Source organism: Sphaerodactylus townsendi, linkage group LG05 (assembly GCF_021028975.2).
Source record: "Sphaerodactylus townsendi isolate TG3544 linkage group LG05, MPM_Stown_v2.3, whole genome shotgun sequence".
Taxonomy (NCBI): Eukaryota; Metazoa; Chordata; class Lepidosauria; order Squamata; family Sphaerodactylidae; genus Sphaerodactylus; species Sphaerodactylus townsendi.
Window position 1 is genome coordinate 20933011 of NC_059429.1, and position 20443 is coordinate 20953453.

At 49.0% G+C, this 20443-nt stretch overlaps 1 protein-coding gene across 7 annotated transcripts; it reads left to right on the top strand.

The window, feature by feature from the left end:
• Nucleotides 1-299: 299 nt before the first annotated feature.
• SLC39A3 (solute carrier family 39 member 3) lies at nucleotides 300-13109 on the top strand. 7 transcript variants are annotated; one of them, XM_048498411.1, is made up of 4 exons: nucleotides 300-497; nucleotides 1014-1181; nucleotides 3517-3852; nucleotides 11504-13109. In XM_048498411.1, the coding sequence occupies exons 3-4, from the start codon at nucleotides 3646-3648 to the stop codon at nucleotides 12242-12244; spliced, it is 948 nt and encodes a 315-aa protein (XP_048354368.1). In that variant the 5' UTR covers nucleotides 300-497; nucleotides 1014-1181; nucleotides 3517-3645; the 3' UTR covers nucleotides 12245-13109. The 7 variants fall into 7 exon arrangements, with proteins under 7 accessions (XP_048354368.1, XP_048354366.1, XP_048354367.1 ...); XM_048498409.1 differs by having other exon boundaries at nucleotides 1014-1158; XM_048498410.1 differs by having other exon boundaries at nucleotides 1045-1158.
• The last annotated feature ends 7334 nt before the right edge of the window (nucleotides 13110-20443 follow it).

A 20443-nucleotide genomic window follows, 5' to 3' on the forward strand; every position in this document is an offset into this window, starting at 1 on the left:
ATGCATTTCTGCGCGCCTACATTCCCGCTGGGTGACCTTGAGCTAGTCACAGTTCTCTCAGCCCCACTTGCCTCACAAAGTGTCTGTTGTGCGGAGAGGAAAGGAAAGTAAGCCACCTTGAGTCTCCTTACAGGAGAGAAAGGTGGGATATATAAATCCAAACTCTTCTAACAATGTGTTTGTTCCCTACATCCATTTCCATTTGGACCCGGAACTTCTCTTGCGCTTGCTGTCCCCACACGGCTGCCATTAAGAAGCACGCTGCCGCTCCGTCGAGTTCGGCGGACGCCCTTTCAGGATACACAACACTTGGGGAAAAGGGCGAGTCCGCCTTGTGTTGAAGGCGGGATCAAAACTGGAGGCGGGACATAGCTTCCCGATCAGCCAATGAGTATTTCCATAGCGTCACTCGCAACCAATGAGTGGACGAGTACAACGACAGGAGGCGGGGGGAGCGGTTGCTGAGGAAGGAAAAGGAAGAAGAAGGTGCGAGAGAGGTAAGGGCGCGTTAAGAAAAAGTTGGGTGGGTTGTGTGGGGGTGTGTGTGTGTGTATGTGTGTGTATGAGGAGATTATACCTGAGGGAAGGAAAGGTCTTGGGGAGTGGGGCCTTTAAGGCATAATTCATTTCCTGGTCCATGCTGTACAGCGCCGAGCACAAAAGCTCATAATGTTCTAGTGGCCTTAAAATAGCCAGGCAAGATCTCTGCAAGGGAGAAGAGCTCATCTGGCAGGCAGTTACTAGAAAATGAACCAAGATTTGCAACTGGGATTTGCAGCCAAATGTGGTGATCCACACCCTTAATTTTGGAAATGATAAAATAACGATATTAAGACCTTAATTAGAACAGGGAACAGCTCTTGAGAGGGGAGATCAGGAATGGGGGTCAAAGAACAGAAGCTGTTGGGTTTTGAAGGGTTGTAGTGAAAGAACTGCTTGTATTGACACCTCAGATGCTTTTCTATGAAAGCTTTCGTGCATCTCTATATTTTTGTCTGTATATTTTATGTTAGATTCGTGCCGCAATAAATCTATTGTCTCAAGGTGCCGTCAGATGCGCTCCATCTCCATTTTTGGTGTGTTCTTGTAGAGACGGAAGGAAATCCCGTATGCCAAAACTGTGTGTGATGCTGATGAAACGGAAGACAGATGGAGGAGGTTGGTGTCTAGCAGCAAAGATGGTATACACCCCTTGTGCTTTTTAAAGACTTGACAATTATTGTAGCAGAAAGTTTTCATGGAATGTGGTGGTGGGGTTGAAATCGCCATCCATTTGCAGCTGATTTACGGTAACTCTGTGAAGTTTACGAGGCAAGAGACAAACCAAGGTGGTTTGCCGTGGCTTGCCTCTGCGTCATAACCCTGGACTTCCTTGGTGGTCCCGTATCCAGTGGTGGGATTCAGCAGGTTTGCCCCACTTCAGCAGAACCGGTTGTTAAAATGGTGCTTGTAAACAACCAGTTGTTAAATTATTTGAATCCCCCCACCGGAACCGGTTGTTAAATTATGTGAATCCCACCACTGCTCCCATCCAAATATTAACCTGGATGACCTTCCACAATTTGATGAGATTAGGTTAGCCTGGGCCATCCAGATAAGGGCATTTCATGAAATATACCCTCCAGGAACCTTGTGGAAGCAATCCGTACCTGGCAAATGTATACATAAGAACATAAGAAAGAGCCTGCTGAATCAGACCAGAGTCCATCTAGTCCAGCAGTCTGCTACTCGCAGTGGTCCACCAGGTGCCTTTGGGAGCTCACCTGCAGGATGTGAAAGCAATGGCCTTCTGTTGCTGCTGCTCCCAAGCACCTGGTCTGCTAAGGCATTTGCAATCTCAGATCAAGGGGGATCAAGATTGGTAGCCATAGATCGACCTCGCCTCCATAAATCTGTCCAAGCCCCTTTTAAAGCTATGCAGGTTAGTGGCCATCACCACCTGCTGTGCAGACACAGAGGAAAAATGATAAAAAGTGGGTCACTTTCCAATCCATACTGAGCCTGAGTTCAGTAGCTTCAGATTTGCAATTAACATCCAGGTTGGATTCAATAGAGATAGAGAGTATTTGTAAGCTTACTTTGGAAAGTGATAATTCTCTTGATGCATGTCGATTGTCATGGATGGACCTTGCTTTGAAAAAAAAATCCCCTTCTTTCCCTTTTGTCCTATCTCTGCTTCGGGTTATGGTGAACTTGTACACCAGGAGAAGATGGGAAAACCATGCTTCTGTGTAACAGCTGGTTGGATCTGCACCACTATTTATAATTTTTTTTGCCATCAAGTCACAGCCAATTTATGACGATGTCATAAGGTTTTCAAGGCAAGAGATGTTTAGAAGTGGTTTGCCATTGCCTGGACTTAGCAACTCTGGACTTCCCTTGGGGGTCTCTCATTGAACTGCTAGCCAGCATGGTGTAGTGGTTAAGAGCAGGTGGACTCTAATCTGGAAAACTGGGTTTGATTCCCCACTCCTCCACATGAGTGGCAGACTGTAATTGGTTTGTTTCCCCACTCCTATGCCTGAAGACAGCTGGGTGACTTTGGGCTGGTCACAGTTCTCTCAAAACTCTCTCAGCCCCATATACCTTCAAGGTGTCTGTTGTGGGAAGAGGAAGGGACGGACTTTGTATGCCACTGTGATACTCCTTATGGTTGAGATAAGTGGGGTATAAAATCAAACTCCTCTTCTACTAACCAGGGCCTATGCTGCATACCTTCTGAGATCAGGCTAGAAAAATGTTATGCTGCCTCTCTAGGGAACCTCCTTTGGTTTACAAAATAAAGCATCATGAAATGTGAAAAATCAGTCAATGAAAATCCAGCATTAAAAGCCTAGGCAGAGCATAAAAGCACTACATAGCTCAAAATGAACGTAACAGTTTCCAGGCTAAAAGCACACTGTTAAAATCGTGTTTTACACTGTACATAAACAAGAGCTTCTCTTACTATATTCAGTGACCTTAATAATGACAGAAAATATTGTCTACTTTTCTGCAATATGTAGGCCTAAGACAGGTTACTGCTCCATTAAAACAGCAAAAAAAGAATAGAAATAAGTAAGTGCAGCTCAATTTCAAAGCTTCCAGCGGCTTAAAATATCTTCTGGTATTGAAAAGGCTGACCATCTACCAAAAGTGCCACAAATACTTCTGTCCCTAGCATGAGACTGTTAAAAGGACAGTCATTTACAAAATACTCCAAGTCTGGTGGAACCCTGTTTATGCAGAGAAATAGACGAATGAAAAGGTGAGATCTCCTTGGTTCTCCTGTCATACTGCTGTCTACAGCACTCCAGGGGCCCTTAGGTAAAGAACCTGCTTTGCATGCAGAAGGTTTGAGGTCCAATCCCAGGCATCCCTGGTTAAAGGTGTTGGAAAGAACCTTTCCCTGACTACAATACTGGAGAGTCGCTACTTACTGGGATATATCAAGCTGGATCACTGGTCTCTGTAAGACAGCTTCCCATGTTGATGAGGTTACTTTAAGCAGAATCTTTTTTTAAAAATCCTTCCTAGATCTCCCTGGGATTCTACCAGCCATCTAGACTCCTGATGTCTTAATTAACTTTGTGGACTGAAGAACATCCCAAGTGGTCTAGTTCCGTCCACCCCCTTCTGTGGCCCCCTGCCCGCGGTGCAGCCAAGATGAAGGTGCTCATAGCCAAGGTGCTGTGTCTCCTGGGGGTGTTTGTGCTCATGCTGGGTGGCTCGCTCCTGCCCGTGAAGATCATCGAGGCCGACTACGAGAAGGCTCATCGCTCCAGGAGGCTCCTTGCCCTCTGCAATTCCTTTGGAGGGGGCGTCTTCCTGGCGACCTGCTTTAATGCGCTGCTTCCTGCCGTGCGAGAAAAGGTAGGCTGGAGGGGAGGGCCATGTGTGTCAGCAACCCCCTCTTCAAAGGGGGTGGAGACAGTTTTGCGGAGGAGGGATTTGCTTGGGCTACTAGTCATGATGGGTAAATGGAACCTCCATATGCAGAGGCAATCCACCAAACTCTAGAGGCAGTGAGTGGCTATTGTGTGTGCTTGTGGCTTCTGTGACTGATCTGGTCTGCCTTGACAGGTCAGGCCTAGCCAACTTCATGTGTTCCCTGCCTAAAAAGCACTAATTTTAGCTTGATAGCTTTCTTGGTTGCTGCATCACACTGCTGACTCAAGCTTAGTTTGTGGTCTACTAAGACTCCCAAATGCCTTTCGCGTGTAGTGTTGTCAAGCCAGGTGTCACCTATCCTATATCTGTGCATTTCATTTTGTCTGCCACAGTGGAGTATTTTATATTTATCTCTGTTGAAGTTCATTTTGTTAGTTTTGGCCCATCTCTCTTACCTGTCCAGGTCATTTTGAATCCTGACTCTGTCCTCTGGGGTATTAGCTATTCCTCCTAATTTGGTGTCATCTGCAAATCTGATTAGCATGCCCTCTATTTCATCATCAAAGTCATTGATAAAAATATTGAATAGCACTGGGCCCAGGACAGAAGCACCCCACTAGTCACTTCTCTCCCGGATGAAGATGAGCCATTGGTGAGCACTCCTTGGGTTCGGTCTGTCAACCAATTGCAAATCCATATCCAGTTCACATTTTTCTAGCTTACTTGCAAGAATGTCATGGGACACCTTACTTTACTAAAATCTAGGTATACTACATCAACAGCACTCCCTTCATCTACCAAGCATCTACTCTATCAAAAAGAGATGAGATAAGTTTGGCATGATTTGGTTTTGAGAAACCCATGTTGACTTTTAGTGATCACACTGTTCCCTTCTAAGTGCCTACACACTGTCAGTCTGATTATTTGCTCCAGAATCTTCCCTCATATTGATGTCAGGCTGGCTGGACAATAATTGTTTGGGTCCTCTTTTTCCCGCTTTTGAAGATGGGAATAACATTAGCTCTCCTCCAGTCCACTGGGATGTCTCTTGTTCTCCAGGAGTTCTCAAAGATTATAGCAAGTGGTTCTGAAATGACTTCTGCCAGTTTTTTTAATACTCTGGGATGTAGCTCATCAGGGTCTGGAGTTTTGAATTCATTTAAGGTAGCCAGATATTCCAGTACCACCTATTTATTTATTCTGTGCTGAATTTCCCCTGCTGTATCTTCTGTTCCATTTTCCTCTGGATGAGCACTTGTTTTCTTTTTGAGAAAATACTGAGGCAAAGAAGGTGATAAGTAGTTCCGCCTTTTCTCCATCCCCAGTTAGCATTTTGCCATCTTCTCCATTCAGTGACTCTATTGTAGCTTTTTTCTTTCTTTTTCTACGGACGTACCCCCAAAAACTTTTTTGTTTTTAACTTCTTTGGCTAGCCTGAGCTCATTGTGAGCTTTAGCTTTTCTGACTTTCTTCCTACATGTCCTTGCTATTCGTTTGAATTCCTCTTTGGTGATTTCCCCCCTTTTCCATTTCTTGTACATGTCCTTTTAAAATCTTAGCTCAGTTGAAAGTTCTTTAGACATCCATCCTGGTTTCCTTAGATACCTTCAATTTTTCCTCCTCATTGGAACTGTTTCAGATTGTGCCTTCAAGATCTCACTTTTATGAAATTCCCATCCATCACTTTTATGAAATTCCCATCTCATCCATTCAGTATTTTCCTAAGCTTACTGAAGTCTGCTTCCTTAAAGTCTAGAATGTGTGTCTGACTATACTTAGTATCCCTTTCCACTGTATAATAAACTCCAGGAGAACATGATCACTCCCACCTGAGGATCCTACCACTTCCACTCCACTGATCAGGTCATCATTATTGGTTAGAAGCAGTTCTAAAATAGCCGTTCCCCTTGTTGCTTCATCCACCTTCTGGACCATGAAATTGTCTGCAGGGCAAGTGAGAAATGTGTTGGACCTGTTAGTCTTGGCAGAGTTTGACTTCCAACAAATATCAACAACAAATTGAAATCTCCTATTACTACTACTGCTTTCCTTTCTGAACGTTTGGTCATCTGTTCCAGGAAGCCTTCATCCAACTCTTCAGTCTGGCATGTGGGTCTATTACAGACCCACAAGGAGATCACTGCTGTTCTCTCCCTTCATTTTTACCCAGATGCTCTCAATATGGCTTCCAGGATTTAAGTCATGGACCTGCTCACAGTTATAATCATCCCTGATGTATAATGCTACTCCTCCTCCTTTCCCGTTGGATCTATTTCTCTGAAATAGGTTGTACCCTTCCATTATTACATTCCAATCATGAGACTCATCCCACCAAGTTTCACTGATGCCTATTATATCGTATTCGCTTAGCCATGTTAAGAGTTCAAGCTCATCTTGTTTATTTCCCATGCTCAGTGCATTAGTGTAGAGACATCGAAGGCCACCGTTCATGCTCTCTGGCTGCTTATTTAAGGTTTTATCCCTCACACTGGTGGGTTCATGAACTATTCGTTCAGTTCTCTCCATAACCTTAGGACTATAATCTCCAGCACTTGATGAACTCCTGCCCACTTGAATACTGTCTCCCTCTCCCACATAACTCAGTTTAAAGCCATTCTGATGAGGTTTGTGAGATTCCTAGCAAAAATGTTCCTACCTACAGGTGTGTGGTGCAACCCATCTCTAGCCAGTAGTCCCTCCTCATGAAACTGCAGCCCATGATCCAAGAAACGGAAACGTTCCTGGGGGCATCATCTGCAAAGCCAGGTATTCACCTCTGCTGTTCTTCCTTCCCTCCCTGGGCCATGTCCTTCAACAGGGAGTAGAGATGAAATGACCTGCTGGGCATCCAGATCCTTCAACTTCCTTCCCAGAGCCTCAAAATCCCTTCTTCTGTCCCAAAAGCTACATCTTACAGTGTCATTTGTTTCCATGTGGATCGAAAGGAAGGAGTAACGATCAGTGGGCTTGACAAGTCTTGTCATCCTCTCTGTGACAAGGGAGACAGCACACCTCTCGAGACATCTTGTCAGGCCTGCCAATGGCTGTTTCTGTTCCCCTCAACAACAACAAGAAGAAGAGTTTGGATTTATATCCCCCCTTTCTCTCCTGCAGGAGACTCAAAGGGGCTTACAATCTCCTTGCCCTTCCCCCCTCACAACAAACACCCTGTTAGGTAGGTGGGGCTGAGAGCGCTCCGAGAAGCTGTGACTAGCCCAAGGTCACCCAGCTGGCATGTGTGGGAGTGCACAGGCTAATCTGAATTCCCCAGATAAGCCTCCACAGCTCAGGCGGCAGAGCGGAGAATCAAACCCGGTTCCTCCAGATTAGATACACAAGCTCTTAACCTCCTACGCCACTGCTGCTCTTACCACCACCACACGTCTCTTACCACCACCGCACGTCTTTTCTGGGGTTTTGCAGGTGCCATTTCATGGGTTGAGCCTTCTGACGCCTGACCATTTTCTGAGAGCTGACTCTTTTGCTCCTATATCTGTTCCTTATCCTCACCGACTAGGGAAAGAACTTCACATCTATTTTGTAGATTCAGACTCACAGAATGTTCCCTGGTCCCTCTACTTCTTTGAGTCACATTCCTCCCAATTGCCCACCTTTGGTGTTTGAGAGCTGCTATCCTCCTCAGAGAGATCCTCTGTGGGTTCCACACCTATTATTGTCTGCTCCATTCTGTCCAGGAAATCTTACTTTTTCTTAAATGTTCCGAAGTGTGGATACTTGCGCCTCTAGCTGCTGGACCTTCTCTTCCAAAAGAGCAACCAGCGTACACTTGCTGCAGGTGTAAATACCTACGTTGCCCAGCAAAACAACAACAACAACACACACACACATTCCACAGCTATTGCATGTGACTGCAGCAGTTCTCTGACTATCCATATTTAGTAGTCTTCAATAGTGTTTCTTTCAAAAAGTCTTGCCTATTTAACCAAGAACTTGTTCACTGAGCTCCAGGGAATGAGACCTAGCTTTTGAAGCCTCTACCTCATGCCCAGACTCTAACTCACCTTCTATTGTCTCCTCCAAGATCTCTGCTTAACTGACAAACACACATACAAAAAACTGTGCGCGCCACTGGGCGTGCGCCGCTGCCTCAATGAGAGTGCTGAAGACTGCTGAATGGCAGTGAAATAGAGGTGGTGACTCACCAGAAGCCCCACCTCTGAGAAGCCCGAGGCAAGAAGAAGAAGAAGAGTTTGGATTTATACCCCCCTTTTCTCTCCTGTAGGAGACTCAAAGGGGCTTACAATCTCGTTTCCCTTCCTCCCCCACAACAAACACCCTGTGAGGTGGGTGGGGCTGAGAGAGCTTCATAGAGCTGTGACTAGCCCAAGGTCACCCAGCTGGTGGGTATTGGAGTGCACAAGCTAATCTAGTTCCCCAGATAAGCTTCCACAGCTCAAGTGGCTGAGCGGGGAATCAAACCCAGTTCTCCAGATTAGAGTGCACCTGCTCTTAACCACTATGCCACTGCTGCACACAGCCAGGACAAAGAAAAACCCTCATGGGCACAAGAGCCTTCCCAGGCCCTCAAAAAGCAAACACACAAGCCCTCCAAAAATGCACATAGTTAAAAATTTGACCTTAATGTCAAAAAGCACAGCCCCCAAAAAGCATAACTTACCTTTTCCTTTCTGCTGCTCCTTTTTTGTTTTCTCCCAGAGTTCAGGGCGTGTGCCTCAGTAGTCCCAGTTGCTTATCGAAGATGCTTCCGTCCATTGCTCTGTTGAGCTTCTCTCTTCTGCTTCCCTCTTAGTTTTGCCATGATTGATTCGAGAAAAACGGCACTCGGCAATCCAAATGCAGACTCACCGTGCAATATTCCTTTGCTTCTGTGTATTGCATGGCAGAGATCAGGTGTGCTGTGGAGTGCGGTGAGACAACAGCAGATAGGGATGTGTGACGTGAGGGGAGTAGTGTATACAGACAGGTCAAACCCGAAAAACCCTACTGGTTGCAAGCGAAGATATGCAACAATCCGATCATCTGCTTATTTAATTATAATAGAATCATAGAGTTGGAAGAGACCACAAGGGCCATCAGATCCAACCCCCTTCTATGCAAGTCTTGTGGAAGTCTAGTGTGAACTAGACTACAATAGCATGTGTACAATACGAACCACAACCCTTGCCCAAGATAAACTATTGCATATATCACCAGGAAGACAAAAACATGATCCAGACTCTACTCTCAAAGCACATGTAACTCATCAGAAACATAACCTCGACAATACATAATAACCTCAGAAACGTAATTTTGTATGACATCATCGATGGGTTCACCAGAGTGGCAGTGGCGTAGCAGTTAAGATCAGGTGCACTCTAATCTGAGGAACAGGATTTGATTCTCTGCTCTGCCACTTGAGCTGTGGAGGTTTATTTGGTGAACCAGATTAGCTTGCGCACTCCAACACATGCCAGCTGGGTGACCTTGAGTAAGTCACAGTTCTTTGGAGCTCTCTCAGCCGCTCCCACCTTACAGGGTGTTTGTTGTGGGGAAGGGAAAGGAGATGGTCAGCCCCCTTGAGTCTCCGTACAGGAGAGAAAGGGGGGTATAAATCCAAACTCTTCTTCTCTTAAATGTCCATTTTCTGGTGGCCTGTCCACTTCATCAATATCACTGTTCGTGCTTGCCCGTTCTTGGGTTCATTGCTTCCAGACATCTCGCATGAAATGAGAAATAAACAATGGAAATAGAAAAAACATATGTAGCATTTGTAATCTGTTTCATAGTACGATATAATAAATGCCATATAAATACATCACGGATAAATCTCCTTAACTGATGCTGTACAAAAATATATAATTATTGTTAATAAGTATACGATCGTGTAAAAATGGTTTCCCGCAGCCTACCCTTACCTCCCACGGCTATTGCGAGGTTCAATTTTATTCATTCGTTCGTTAACTTGATTTAGTACGCCGCTCTCTGTGGCAGAAGTGGGCTCAGAATGGCTCACGACATACATATGCAGTAAAATTACATATAAATGCCATATACAATAGTAGCTTAAAATATACTATCCGAATCAAACCGTATGCAGGTGGTGCTAGGACTTAACCAAGGGTGGGACAATTTACTGCCCCTCCCCAATTTGATGAAACAAAGAGGGGGAAGGGAAGGAGGGAGAAGAAAAGTTTGGATTTATATCCCCCTTTTCTCTCCTGTAGGAGACTCAAAGGGGCTTACAATCTCCTTGCCCTTCCCCCTTCACAACAAACACCCTGTGAGGTGGGTGGGGCTGAGAGTTCCGAAAAGCTGTGACTAGCCCAAGGTCACCCAGCTGGCGTGTGTGGGAGTGTACAGGCTAATCTGAATTCCCCAGATAAGCCTCCACAGCTCAGGCGGCAGAGCGGGGAATCAAACCCGGTTCCTCCAGATTAGAATGCACCTGCTCTTAACCACTACGCCACTGCTGCTCCTTGGAGGCCAGCCGAGATGGACATGTCATCCCCCGGGGCTGCATCTCAACTTGTAGGCCTCGTAGAATAGCTATAGCTTGTAGGCCCTGCAGAACTGAGGCTGGTCCCACGGGGCCCTGCTTTTGCTTGAGAAAGCTTTCCACCCTTTGCCCTGACCCCAGAGGAAGGGGATGCTCAGACCATCCATCGCAAAGGGGTTGTTCCCCTTTGACCTCCATGCAGGAAGGGGAGGATAGGAACAGGATACAGATGTGAGAACTTGCTTGTGGGCTTCCTGTATGGGCTTCAGGGCCAGCTGCTGTGCAGACCGGATGCTGGACTGCATGGCCTGATCCAGTGAAGCCACTGTACTCAAGAAGCTGCCTTGCTGAACCAGACCCTGGGTCCACCTGAGTCAGCGCTGCTCATTCAGTCCACGGGGGCTCTCCAGAGTATCAGCTGGGGTTCTTTCACGCCATCTGCTGCTGGGTTTTTGAACTGGAGGTGCCAGAGATCAAACCTGGAATCCTCAGCATGCTGAGCAGATGCTGTTCCACTGAGCCACTCTCCCTGCCCTGACGATGTTCCTAAAAGGGACTTTGTGAGAAGGGGAGGCTTTCTGGAGGCAAAGGGCTGCTCATACAAACATTGGTGCCATGGGCAGGGGCGTACCGGCCACGGGGACACGTGGTCTCACATGTCCCTGGGTGCAGGCCAGTCAGTCATGTGGGGGCTGCAAAATCACCCCTCCTCTTCCCCCCCACACCCACTGAGCCCTCCCCCCACGCCCACTGAGTTGGAAACCTGCCGTGGGTTGCCCCTCAGCCTGGCCCTGGCCCACCAGGCTGGTCCGTCAGCCAGCAGAGCCTCGGCTGAGGGGCAGCCCATGGCAGGCTCCCGGCTCGCCGGCTGGAGCTGCCCTCTGCCAAGGCCTGCTCCTCCTTCACCTCCAGCGGAGGCTGAAGCGAGTTGCAGCCACAATGGTGGAGGCACGCCCCAGGCCAAGGGGCAGTCCATTGAAAGCGAGGCCCTTCCTAACCCCGCCAGGCTGTTTGGGACTGTCGCCACCGGCTAAGGTAAGTGGAGTGGGGGAGGTAAGGGGAGGAGGCGCCCGGAGTAGGTGTTGCCCCGGGCGCCAATTTTCCCCGTTGCGCCTCTGCACAGAGCCCAGAAGCTTTGCTCTTGATTTGGCATCTTTCCCTTCTTTGTCTTTCCAGCTCCAAGAAGTCCTGAAGGCTGGAGGTGTGACCACAGACTACCCCCTGGCTGAAACCATCATGCTGCTGGGCCTGTTCCTGACCATCTTTTTGGAGCAGCTGATCCTGACATTCCGGAAGGAGAAGCCGTCCTTCATTGACCTGGAGACCTTCAACGCCGGTTCGGACATCGGCAGTGACTCCGAGTACGAGAGCCCTTTCATTGAAACTTCCTGGGGGCGGCACCATCCCGGCGAGCACAGCCACCATGCCCACAGCCACGGCCTGAATGTCCACGAGCTGTCCCGTTCCAGCCCGCTGCGGCTCTTCAGCCTGGCCTTTGCCTTGTCCACCCACTCTATCTTTGAGGGCCTGGCCCTGGGCCTGCAGGAGGAAGGTGACAAGGTGGTCAGCCTTTTCCTAGGCGTGGCCATCCACGAGACGCTCGTGGCGGTGGCCCTGGGCATCAATATGGCCAAGACGGCCCTGACGATGAAGGACGCCGCCAAGCTGGCCATCGTTGTCAGCTTGATGATCCCGGTGGGCATTGGGATTGGCGTGGGCATCGAAAGCGCCCAGAACGTGGCCAGCAGCGTGGCCTCGGTGCTCCTGCAGGGCGTTGCGGCAGGCACCTTCCTCTTTGTCACTTTCTTTGAGATTCTGGGCAAGGAGCTGGAAGACAAGAGCGACCGCCTGCTCAAAGTCCTCTTCTTGGTGCTGGGGTACGCGGCGTTAGCAGGGCTCGTCTTCTTCAAGTGGTGAGGAGTCAGCTGCTGTCCCCTTCCGCACCCTTTGCCTTGCCTTCTGGATGGGAAACAGGACCCTGCTCCTAAAGATAGGGAAGGATAAATCCAAGTGGAACGGGAGATGGAGGAGGGACAGTTGCACGGCAGGGCTGTGTGGTCTGCACAGTAGGCCTTCTCCAGTCGGCCTGGTGTTGGCAGGGTGCTTGCCAAGGCGATTGGAAGCACTGTTTCTACAGCCACCTCTAACACCCTCAGGGAGACATTTGCCGCCAGACCAATCCCATCCCTTGCTATCATCCACATTGTTGAATACCTGAAACAAATGAACCCAGCGGGCAGGGTTGGCACATCTTGGAGCAACCCCACCGGTTTTGCAATCCTCTTTTAAAGTCTCGCAGCCAGCCAAAGTCCCCCGCAGTCAAAGAGGCGACGTCTCAACTTTTTGTTGCAGGACCAGAGAACATGAGGCCATTCCCCTCCAGTTCTAACTGGGCTTTTTTGTTTGTTTGTTTATAGGCAACAACCCAGTTCTTGCGTTTTGCGGTCAGAAACATTTGGTGAAAGAAGTACATGGGACCATTTGCAATTTCCCCCTTTGATATAGGTTGCACTCAGGAAGGTTTTATGAACGATGTGCCCCCCCCCCCCTACTTTGCAGCTCTCATTGTGCCAAGCTGACCCTTCCAAGTCTTCCAAAAAATTTCTGGCACGTTTTTCTGGCCAGACGTTGATGCCATGTGGAGTACTTCTAGGCTGGGACCCTTGTATGATACACAAAAAGGCCTGTTTGGCTGGGGGGGGGAGGGGTTTGCTCCCCCAAAGCCATTGACCAATGAGTTTCCTTAGGCATATCCAATAGCTCAGGGGTCTACAACCTGTGGCTCTCCGGATGTTCATGGACTACAATTCCCATCAGTCCCAATTAACCATGCTGGCAGGGGCTGATGGGAATTGTAGTCCATGAACATCTGAAGAGCCACAGGTTGCAGACCCCTGCAATAGCTTATGCTGAGGAGAGGTTTGGGAGATGAAAGTTTCCTTGTCGTAGGTCAAGCAAGGTTTTCGCTTCTGCATCTGGAGACCGGGGGCATGTTTTCCTTGGAGCAAAGCTGATCCCCCCCCCCCCCCAACCCCAGCCGAGTTAAATTCGCAGTGTCCTCTGCAGGTGACTTCGCTCTGAAGACCGCATACCGAGATCCCACATCCAAAGCAACCCGTGACACTCTCTTAGAACCAAACTCTCTCTTAGAACATCTTTCTGCTTTCCAATCCGGAACTTTCCGCTTTTGGCCCCAGGTGTACAAGGAAGAGGACGGAACGACATCTGTCGGCAATCGCAGCGTTTACGGTGTTGCTTCTGCAGAGCTTGACATCAGCCAACAATCTTTCATTGTAATTCCGTGCGGCTGCCGTGTGGGACGACCAGCTGCCCCTGAAAATCTGTTGCGAGCAAGCGGAGAGAGGGTAGCAGCTCTTGCCATCATTCTCCTCTCCTGCTTCTTGTTGATGCCGGCCCCCGGGAGAGCCCTGTGGGAGGGGGGCCAAAGTACACCTCCCACAGCATCTGCGCCATCTAACAGTGACGGGTTCTAGCTGCGGGAAACTGCTGTGGAAACCCCAGATAACGCATGTGTCCTTTGGAGAAACAGAAGTGGGAGGTGTGCGTGTGTGTGTGCGTGCATCCGCGTGTGTCGCTTGGCTCTAGAAAACATCCGTGAGGTTTGCGACAGAAATATGCCAAGAGCCTGTTGGCCTCAAATGTTGCGAACCGGCTGGCCGTTCCTCCTTGTTTCTGCTTTTTTAACTGGCAAATCGTACAGCGATGCGTAATCAAAGGGGCGAACTCTTCTATTGTTGAGCTGTTGCGTGATGCAGGCAACCACGTCAAACCACGCTGCCCCCCCACCACACACACCCCCAACCTTTCCCCACAGAACAGAGGAAACAGCGAATTTAAAACCGATCACCAGTGTTTTTAGCAGTTCTCATACATCCCCAAATATCAGCCCGTGCTTCCTGTTGGACTTTTTCCACATGTTTTAAGCCTGTTATGGGGCAAGAGACCAGTAATCTGTTTTGGGTTGCCGCCTCTCCAGTGTCTTTAATCCGAGCACAGTTAGTCTGTCAACATGGGAGTCCGTGAGCTTCTCTGCCTGCTGTTCCAAAGAAACTCTGTTTCTTCGCATTTATTAGTTGTTTTCATTTCGGTGATTCAAGCCCCTGCTGCCGCAAGGAAACCCCCGTCGATTTCCAATATTTTCTTCCTTCGCATCACCTGCAGGTTTATCCTAATCGGGCCAAACGAGTGTCTTTTTAGGAGCAGCCTGCCCTGTAAAAAAAATGTGAATGAATGTGCACTTGGAACCCAGGAGCGGAATAAGCCCTTGGACGGAATTTCAGACGCTGCAAAAGGGTTGCCCGCTTTGTGTTGATTTGGTAGTGCCGAGGAGGGAGTTTGGGGGAAGATGGCAGGGAACCATCCGTGGGTGCGTTTTATGTTCCTTCCGCATTCTGACTAACTCCTCTGCACCCACTTTGTGTCATCATTGGTTGAACAGGGTGGGAGAAATGAGTGAGCCAGGAAAGGGTTTAGCCCATTTTTCCCTTAAAAACACTTATCCTTGCATTGCAGAAAGACACATTTTCTGACTTCGGTCGCAGTTCTGGTCTTAGTTTTTTTTGCCTGTGCTTAATGAGGCTTGGCTGCCAGTGAGATTCTTTTTGACAGAGTTGGCCCTTCTCGCTGGGCAGCGACGGCCCAAGCAATGGAGAAAGCCTGATACATGTCAGAGGCCTTCTCATGGCTGATAAAAAGTTCTGTGTAACTTGGAAGCTTGTGTGATCTTTCAGACTATCGTCGACCTGCACATTCCTGCCTGAATGGCATCGGCGCAACAGCTGCCATCTTGGTCGCCAAACCGACATGATACCAGACCAGCCCTTTCTCTTGAAACAACCTCTAGTTTCTCAGCCTCGCTGGCCAATTCCACAGTCTGCACCCGCACTTGCAAACCACAGTGTCATGCTGGGTGCCTTTGGAAGGAAATGGGGACGCACAGGACTGTTGCATCAGGCAAATATGGTGGAAATGTTCTCTATGCTTGTGGGTCATCCTGGAGCCAGGCCTCTCCCTTTGAGTTTGGTTCTGGGATTAATACCAGCTCCTTTCCTACTTACTTCAGCTGACCACGGGGAACCTGTGCATGTGTGTGATTGTATGTTATTTATTACATTCCTGGTTTGAGGTAGACCTTTTCTGGGCACCGTTGAGATTAAGGAATCTCTGTTTTGCTGGGAGCTGGCCAGCATTTTGTTCAGCGGTATTTAAATAAAGCTCTTTTTTTGTAAAAAAAAATAAATCCCTTTTCTTGACAGCTTGTTTGGTCTCAGGGAGAAAAAGACTCAGGTGAAATCCACCTGCGCTCCAGGCCCGGGTCTGTCAGGGGGAATACCAAGCAGAGCTCTTAGTCACAAACATGGCACTTTCCTTTGGCTTAGAGACTGGAGCGGGTGTGAATTCTGAGCCGCGAACGCGGCCAGCAGGTCTTCGTAAGGGAGGGGGGTTGTAGGTGAGTGTTGCTTTGTTCAATTACGTATCAGTTTCCTGCTCCCTGCTTTCTTCCTTAATATCGGGAGATTCCCAAGGCTTAATATCGGGACGTTCTTTAGAGCAGGGGTGTCAAACATGAGGCCTGGAGGCTGGATGTGGCCCTTTAAGAAGGTTTATCAGACTTGCGAGCCAGACCAGATTGGGAGTGTGGGGAGCCTCACAGGCCTGATAAGCCCTCTCAAGGCAGCCACCCCACCCCACACCACTGTGACCTCGCCAGTCCAGGCACAGCCACCCCCAGAGCCTTTCTGGGGCCTGCTGAGGCAATCATCCCCACCCAAGGACCTGGCCTGACCAAGAACCAAAGGTGGGGAAATTTATGTCATATCCAACCCTCATTTGATACCCCTGCTTTAGAGAGGAGAGGAAGAAGAGTTTGAATTTATACCCCCCCCCCTTTCTCTCCTGAAGGAACTACATGGCGTAGTGGTTAAGTGCTTGCACTGCCACTCACACAGTCAGGAGTTCTAAGCCCCCTGTGGGTCAGATATCCTGGCAGCTGGCTCATGGTCAACTCAGCCATCCATCCATTTCTTGGTCGGTAAATGAGTACCTAGCTCGTAGCTAGGGGCTAAAGAATAGCCGGGGAAAGCAATGGCAAACTTCCCCACAGAGAGGCTTGCCCATAAAATCACTGCTTGCAGTGGTACCCCAGGGTCGAACATGACTGAAGGAGAAACTTTACCTTTACCTTTTCTCGTGTAGGAGACTCAAAGGGGCTTACAATCTCCTTTCCCCGCCCCCCACCCCCCACAAACACCCTGTGAGGTAAATGGGGCTGAGAGAACTCTGAAGAACTATAACTAGCCCAAAGTCCCCCAGCTGGCATGTGTTGGGAGAGTACAGGCTAATTTAGTTCCCCAGATAAGCCTCCACAGCTCAAGTGACAAAGCAGGGAATCAAACCCGGTTCTCCAGATTAGAGTTCACCTGCTCTTAACCACTACCCCACACTGCTGCTCAGAGTGGCAGTAACAGCAGAGCTTGACCACAGATTCACTAAAATTTTCATCCTGGATATATTTTTTTTTAATTCCGTCCCCTATCTTCTGACAGCAGAGATGGCATTTTAGTGACCTGACCAAGAATGCAGGCTAGGTGGGCTGCGGGCCCGATTCAGCCAAAGGTGCTCCTTTTCAGCCGATAGGTATTCTTGAGAGTGGCTTCTAATCACTGGCCCCCGTTCGCCGCGGCAGCAGAGGCCAATTCCAGGCGGCAAAATGCTGCCAAACGACAGCGGGTCGCTTTGCTCTCGCTGGTCGCCCAGCATGGTTAACGATGCCCCCGTGGGCGCGAGGCTGCGATAAACAAGGTGCGCCGGCCTGTTGCGCCCAGCCGGTGCCCACGCCAGCCTTCCTGCCGCCTTTGATCAGCCTTCATCCAACAGGGGAGGGAATCCTCGGAGTCCTCTGAGCGGAATCGCACCACCCCCAACCTTGTCAGCGTGCCTCAATGGCAGACGTGTCTGGCTTGCGTGGGTGCCACGCAGCCACCCCCACCCCCACAAACATTGCCGTCCATGCCCCTTTCTGGCAGCTCTATTAATAACCACCCTAGATATTAATTTGGTGGATGAGTCATCCTGCCTCTGGCCACGCATGGGGAATTATCCAAAGAAGCAAGGCAAGCCCTGTTCCTAAGAGACCCCCCCCTTCCCCAAATTCCCAGTAGTGCCACGGTGAGGTGCATAGGGCACGGGAGGTTTGGGAAGGGAGATAAAACCTGCTATGGGCCGTCCTCGTGGGCTCCAGTGGAGCTGGCCGTATGCATTAGACACAGCAAGGCAAAACCTTTACAGAAGAACCAAAGGTGGAAAAATTTGATGGGGGTAAGGGGACCGGGGCGGGGGGTCGAAACTGATAACGCTTTCTTTCTTTTACTCAGGTTGGCCAGGAAAGGTTTCCCTCCCCCTGAATGGCAAACCTGCCAGTGACTTTGGTTGATAATTTCCCCCGTCGTGAAATGTAGCACGGTTTCCCAGACTTTTATTCTTTGGACATCTGCCTGTTCAGCAGGTGGCTGTACGGCGGGGTGTGTGTGTGTGTCTTTGATCCTGTAGAGGGAGGGAGCCTTCTTTTGGGGGGCAGCTGGCTAAAATCATTGCCATTCGGGGACGGGTCCCCATTCTGCATCCCACCCACATTCCCTCCTTTCCTCCCATGCCACAACAGGCCACAGATTTTTTTTGCCTTTCCAGAAACCAAAATGACTCATATTTATCCCTGTGGTCCTCTCTCCCTGCTTCTTTTTAAAGTCAGCGCAGTCAGGTGCCCGCCCTGAATTTCTGTATTATGGGAGGGAGAGAAAAGGCTCTTCCAATTCCTCGTTCACCATGCGTGATTTTACACCTCCAAAAGCCGAGGCCCCGGCTGTCCAGGTCTTAAACCCCTTCCTTTAATCTGATAAAGCGGTAATCCCCCAAGACGGAATTGCCTGGATTTTGCTTGAGGAGGCACCGTAGATCCTGGGAAGCAGACGAGGGCCTCTTGGAAAAGGGGAGCGGAAAAGGGCTGACAGACCTCCCTTGCTCTTTTCAAGCCTCTTATCTGGTATCCGGCAGTGCCACACAGCTCAGCTAATGATGTGTTACGTTCTGGCTGGACACACGGGTGTAGTGGTTAAGAGCAGGTGAAGTCTAATCTGGAGAACCGGGTTTGATTCCCTGCTCTGCCACTTGAGCTGTGGAGGCATACCTGTGTTTCCCTGAAAATAAGACAGGGTCTTATATTAATTTTTGCTCCAAAAGATGCGTTAGGGCTTATTTTCAAGGGATGTCTTATTTTTTCCCATGATTTTGCGCCTCCCACGTGACCAGATCAGCTGCGCTGGGGAATCTGTAACTAGGGTTTATTTTTGGAGTTGGGCTAATATTTCAAGTATCCTCCAAAAATCCCCCCCAAAATATGCTAGAGCTTATTTTCGGGGCAGGTCTTATTTTCAGGGAAACAGCTTGTGCACTCCAACACATGCCAGCTGGGTGACCTTGGGCTAGTCACAGTTCTTCAGCCCCACCTACCTAACAGGGTGTTTGTTGTGGGAGGGGGAGGGAAAGGAGATTGTCAGCCCCTTTGAGTCTCCTTATAAGAGAGAAAGTGGGGGGTGGGATATAAATCCAAACTCTTCTTCCTTCATTTCTCCCAGCAGTTTACGACTGGTGAGAATCCAGTAAAACTGCCCATCAAGGGCAAAGCAGTGCAAGCGTGAAGGGCTATTTCCTACCGAAGAACGATATTTGTTCTCCACCGGACAGCTTGCATAATAGCACTCTTGTGATTTCTGCGGCACGCTTATTTACGATGGGGATTTTAACCCTCCCCAATGTTGCTACCAATATTCTTTTCTGCTTCTTCAAAGCAACCTCCTGAATAATTTTTCCCCATCAAAGAGCACATTACCTGCTGGTTTGAAAAACGCACTGGACGTGTATGGGTGAAACTCACTGCTGCAGGATAACCAGATGAATAAGATTTTTTCCCCCATATGCCCATGGCAATTGGAAGGGTGATTGCCAGTTTGTGCTTGTGGCCTTTACTAGTAGTAGTAGTAGTAGGAGTTTGGATTTATATCCCCCCCCCCTTTCTCTCCTGTAAGGAGACTCAAAGGGGCTGACAATCTCCTTGCCCTTCCCCCCTCACAACAAACACCCTGTGAGGTGGGTGGGACTGAGAGAGCTCCAAAAAGCTGTGATAGCCCAAGGTCACCCAGCTGGCGTGTGTGGGAGTGTACAAGCTAATCTGAATTCCCCAGATAAGCCTCCACAGCTCAAGCGGCAGAGTGGGGAATCAAACCCGGTTCCTCCAGATTAGAATGCACCTGCTCTTAACCACTACGCCACTGCTGCTCCTAGAGAGACCATAGCATGTATGTCGTGCAATCCATAGCATTCCAACTTGTAATGACTAATGAAATCACCTACACAGTAGGGAGGAACCAGATGCCACACAAACAGTGCTCTTTATAGTTTAAATACTGGGGGGATGAGGACGCAACCTCGGGTCTGTAAACTAAATCAGATCATCACTGGGGTTGAAAGCTGGGCCCCCCTGGACCCTCCTGTGGGCTCAGCAAGCTTATTCCCCAACCCACAACCCCCCAATGCCTTGTTCTCTGTAGTCTTTATGATTTACAGTCCTAACCAGTGGTGGGATCAAAAAAATTTAATAACAGGTTCCGATGGTGGTGGGATTCAAACAGTGGCGCTGGTGCACACACGCCCCTCCAGTCCCTATTGGGCAGGGAGGTTGCTTTAGTAACCCCTTCTCGGGACTCAGAAAAAATTAGTAACCACTTCTAGAGAAGTGGTGAGAACTGGTTGGATCCCACCTCTGGTCCTAACCATGATTTATATTTATTTATTGGCTTCATTTATGCCCTGACTTTCTCCCTGCAGGGGGGACTCGAAGTGACTTGCCTGTCCTTCATATTACCCTTGGAGCAAACCTGTGAGGTGGGTTAGGTTGAGAGCTACAACTGAACCAAAGTCACCTAGGGTGTTTACTTGGCAGAAGGTGGATTCGAACCTGCACCTTTCTGGATCCAAAGCGAGGACTGCACTAGTTCTCCCGGCCCACCTGGATCTGACTTCTTTTTTATGTTCTTCTAGGAA

Excerpts from the sequence above, each read along its gene's own strand:
- SLC39A3 (XM_048498411.1), top strand. The coding sequence starts at position 3,646 with ATGAAGGTGCTCATAGCCAAGGTGCTGTGTCTCCTGGGGGTGTTTGTG. Across the intron at positions 3,853-11,503 it reads TTCCTGCCGTGCGAGAAAAG|CTCCAAGAAGTCCTGAAGGC; the intron begins GTAGGCTGGAGG and ends TTGTCTTTCCAG.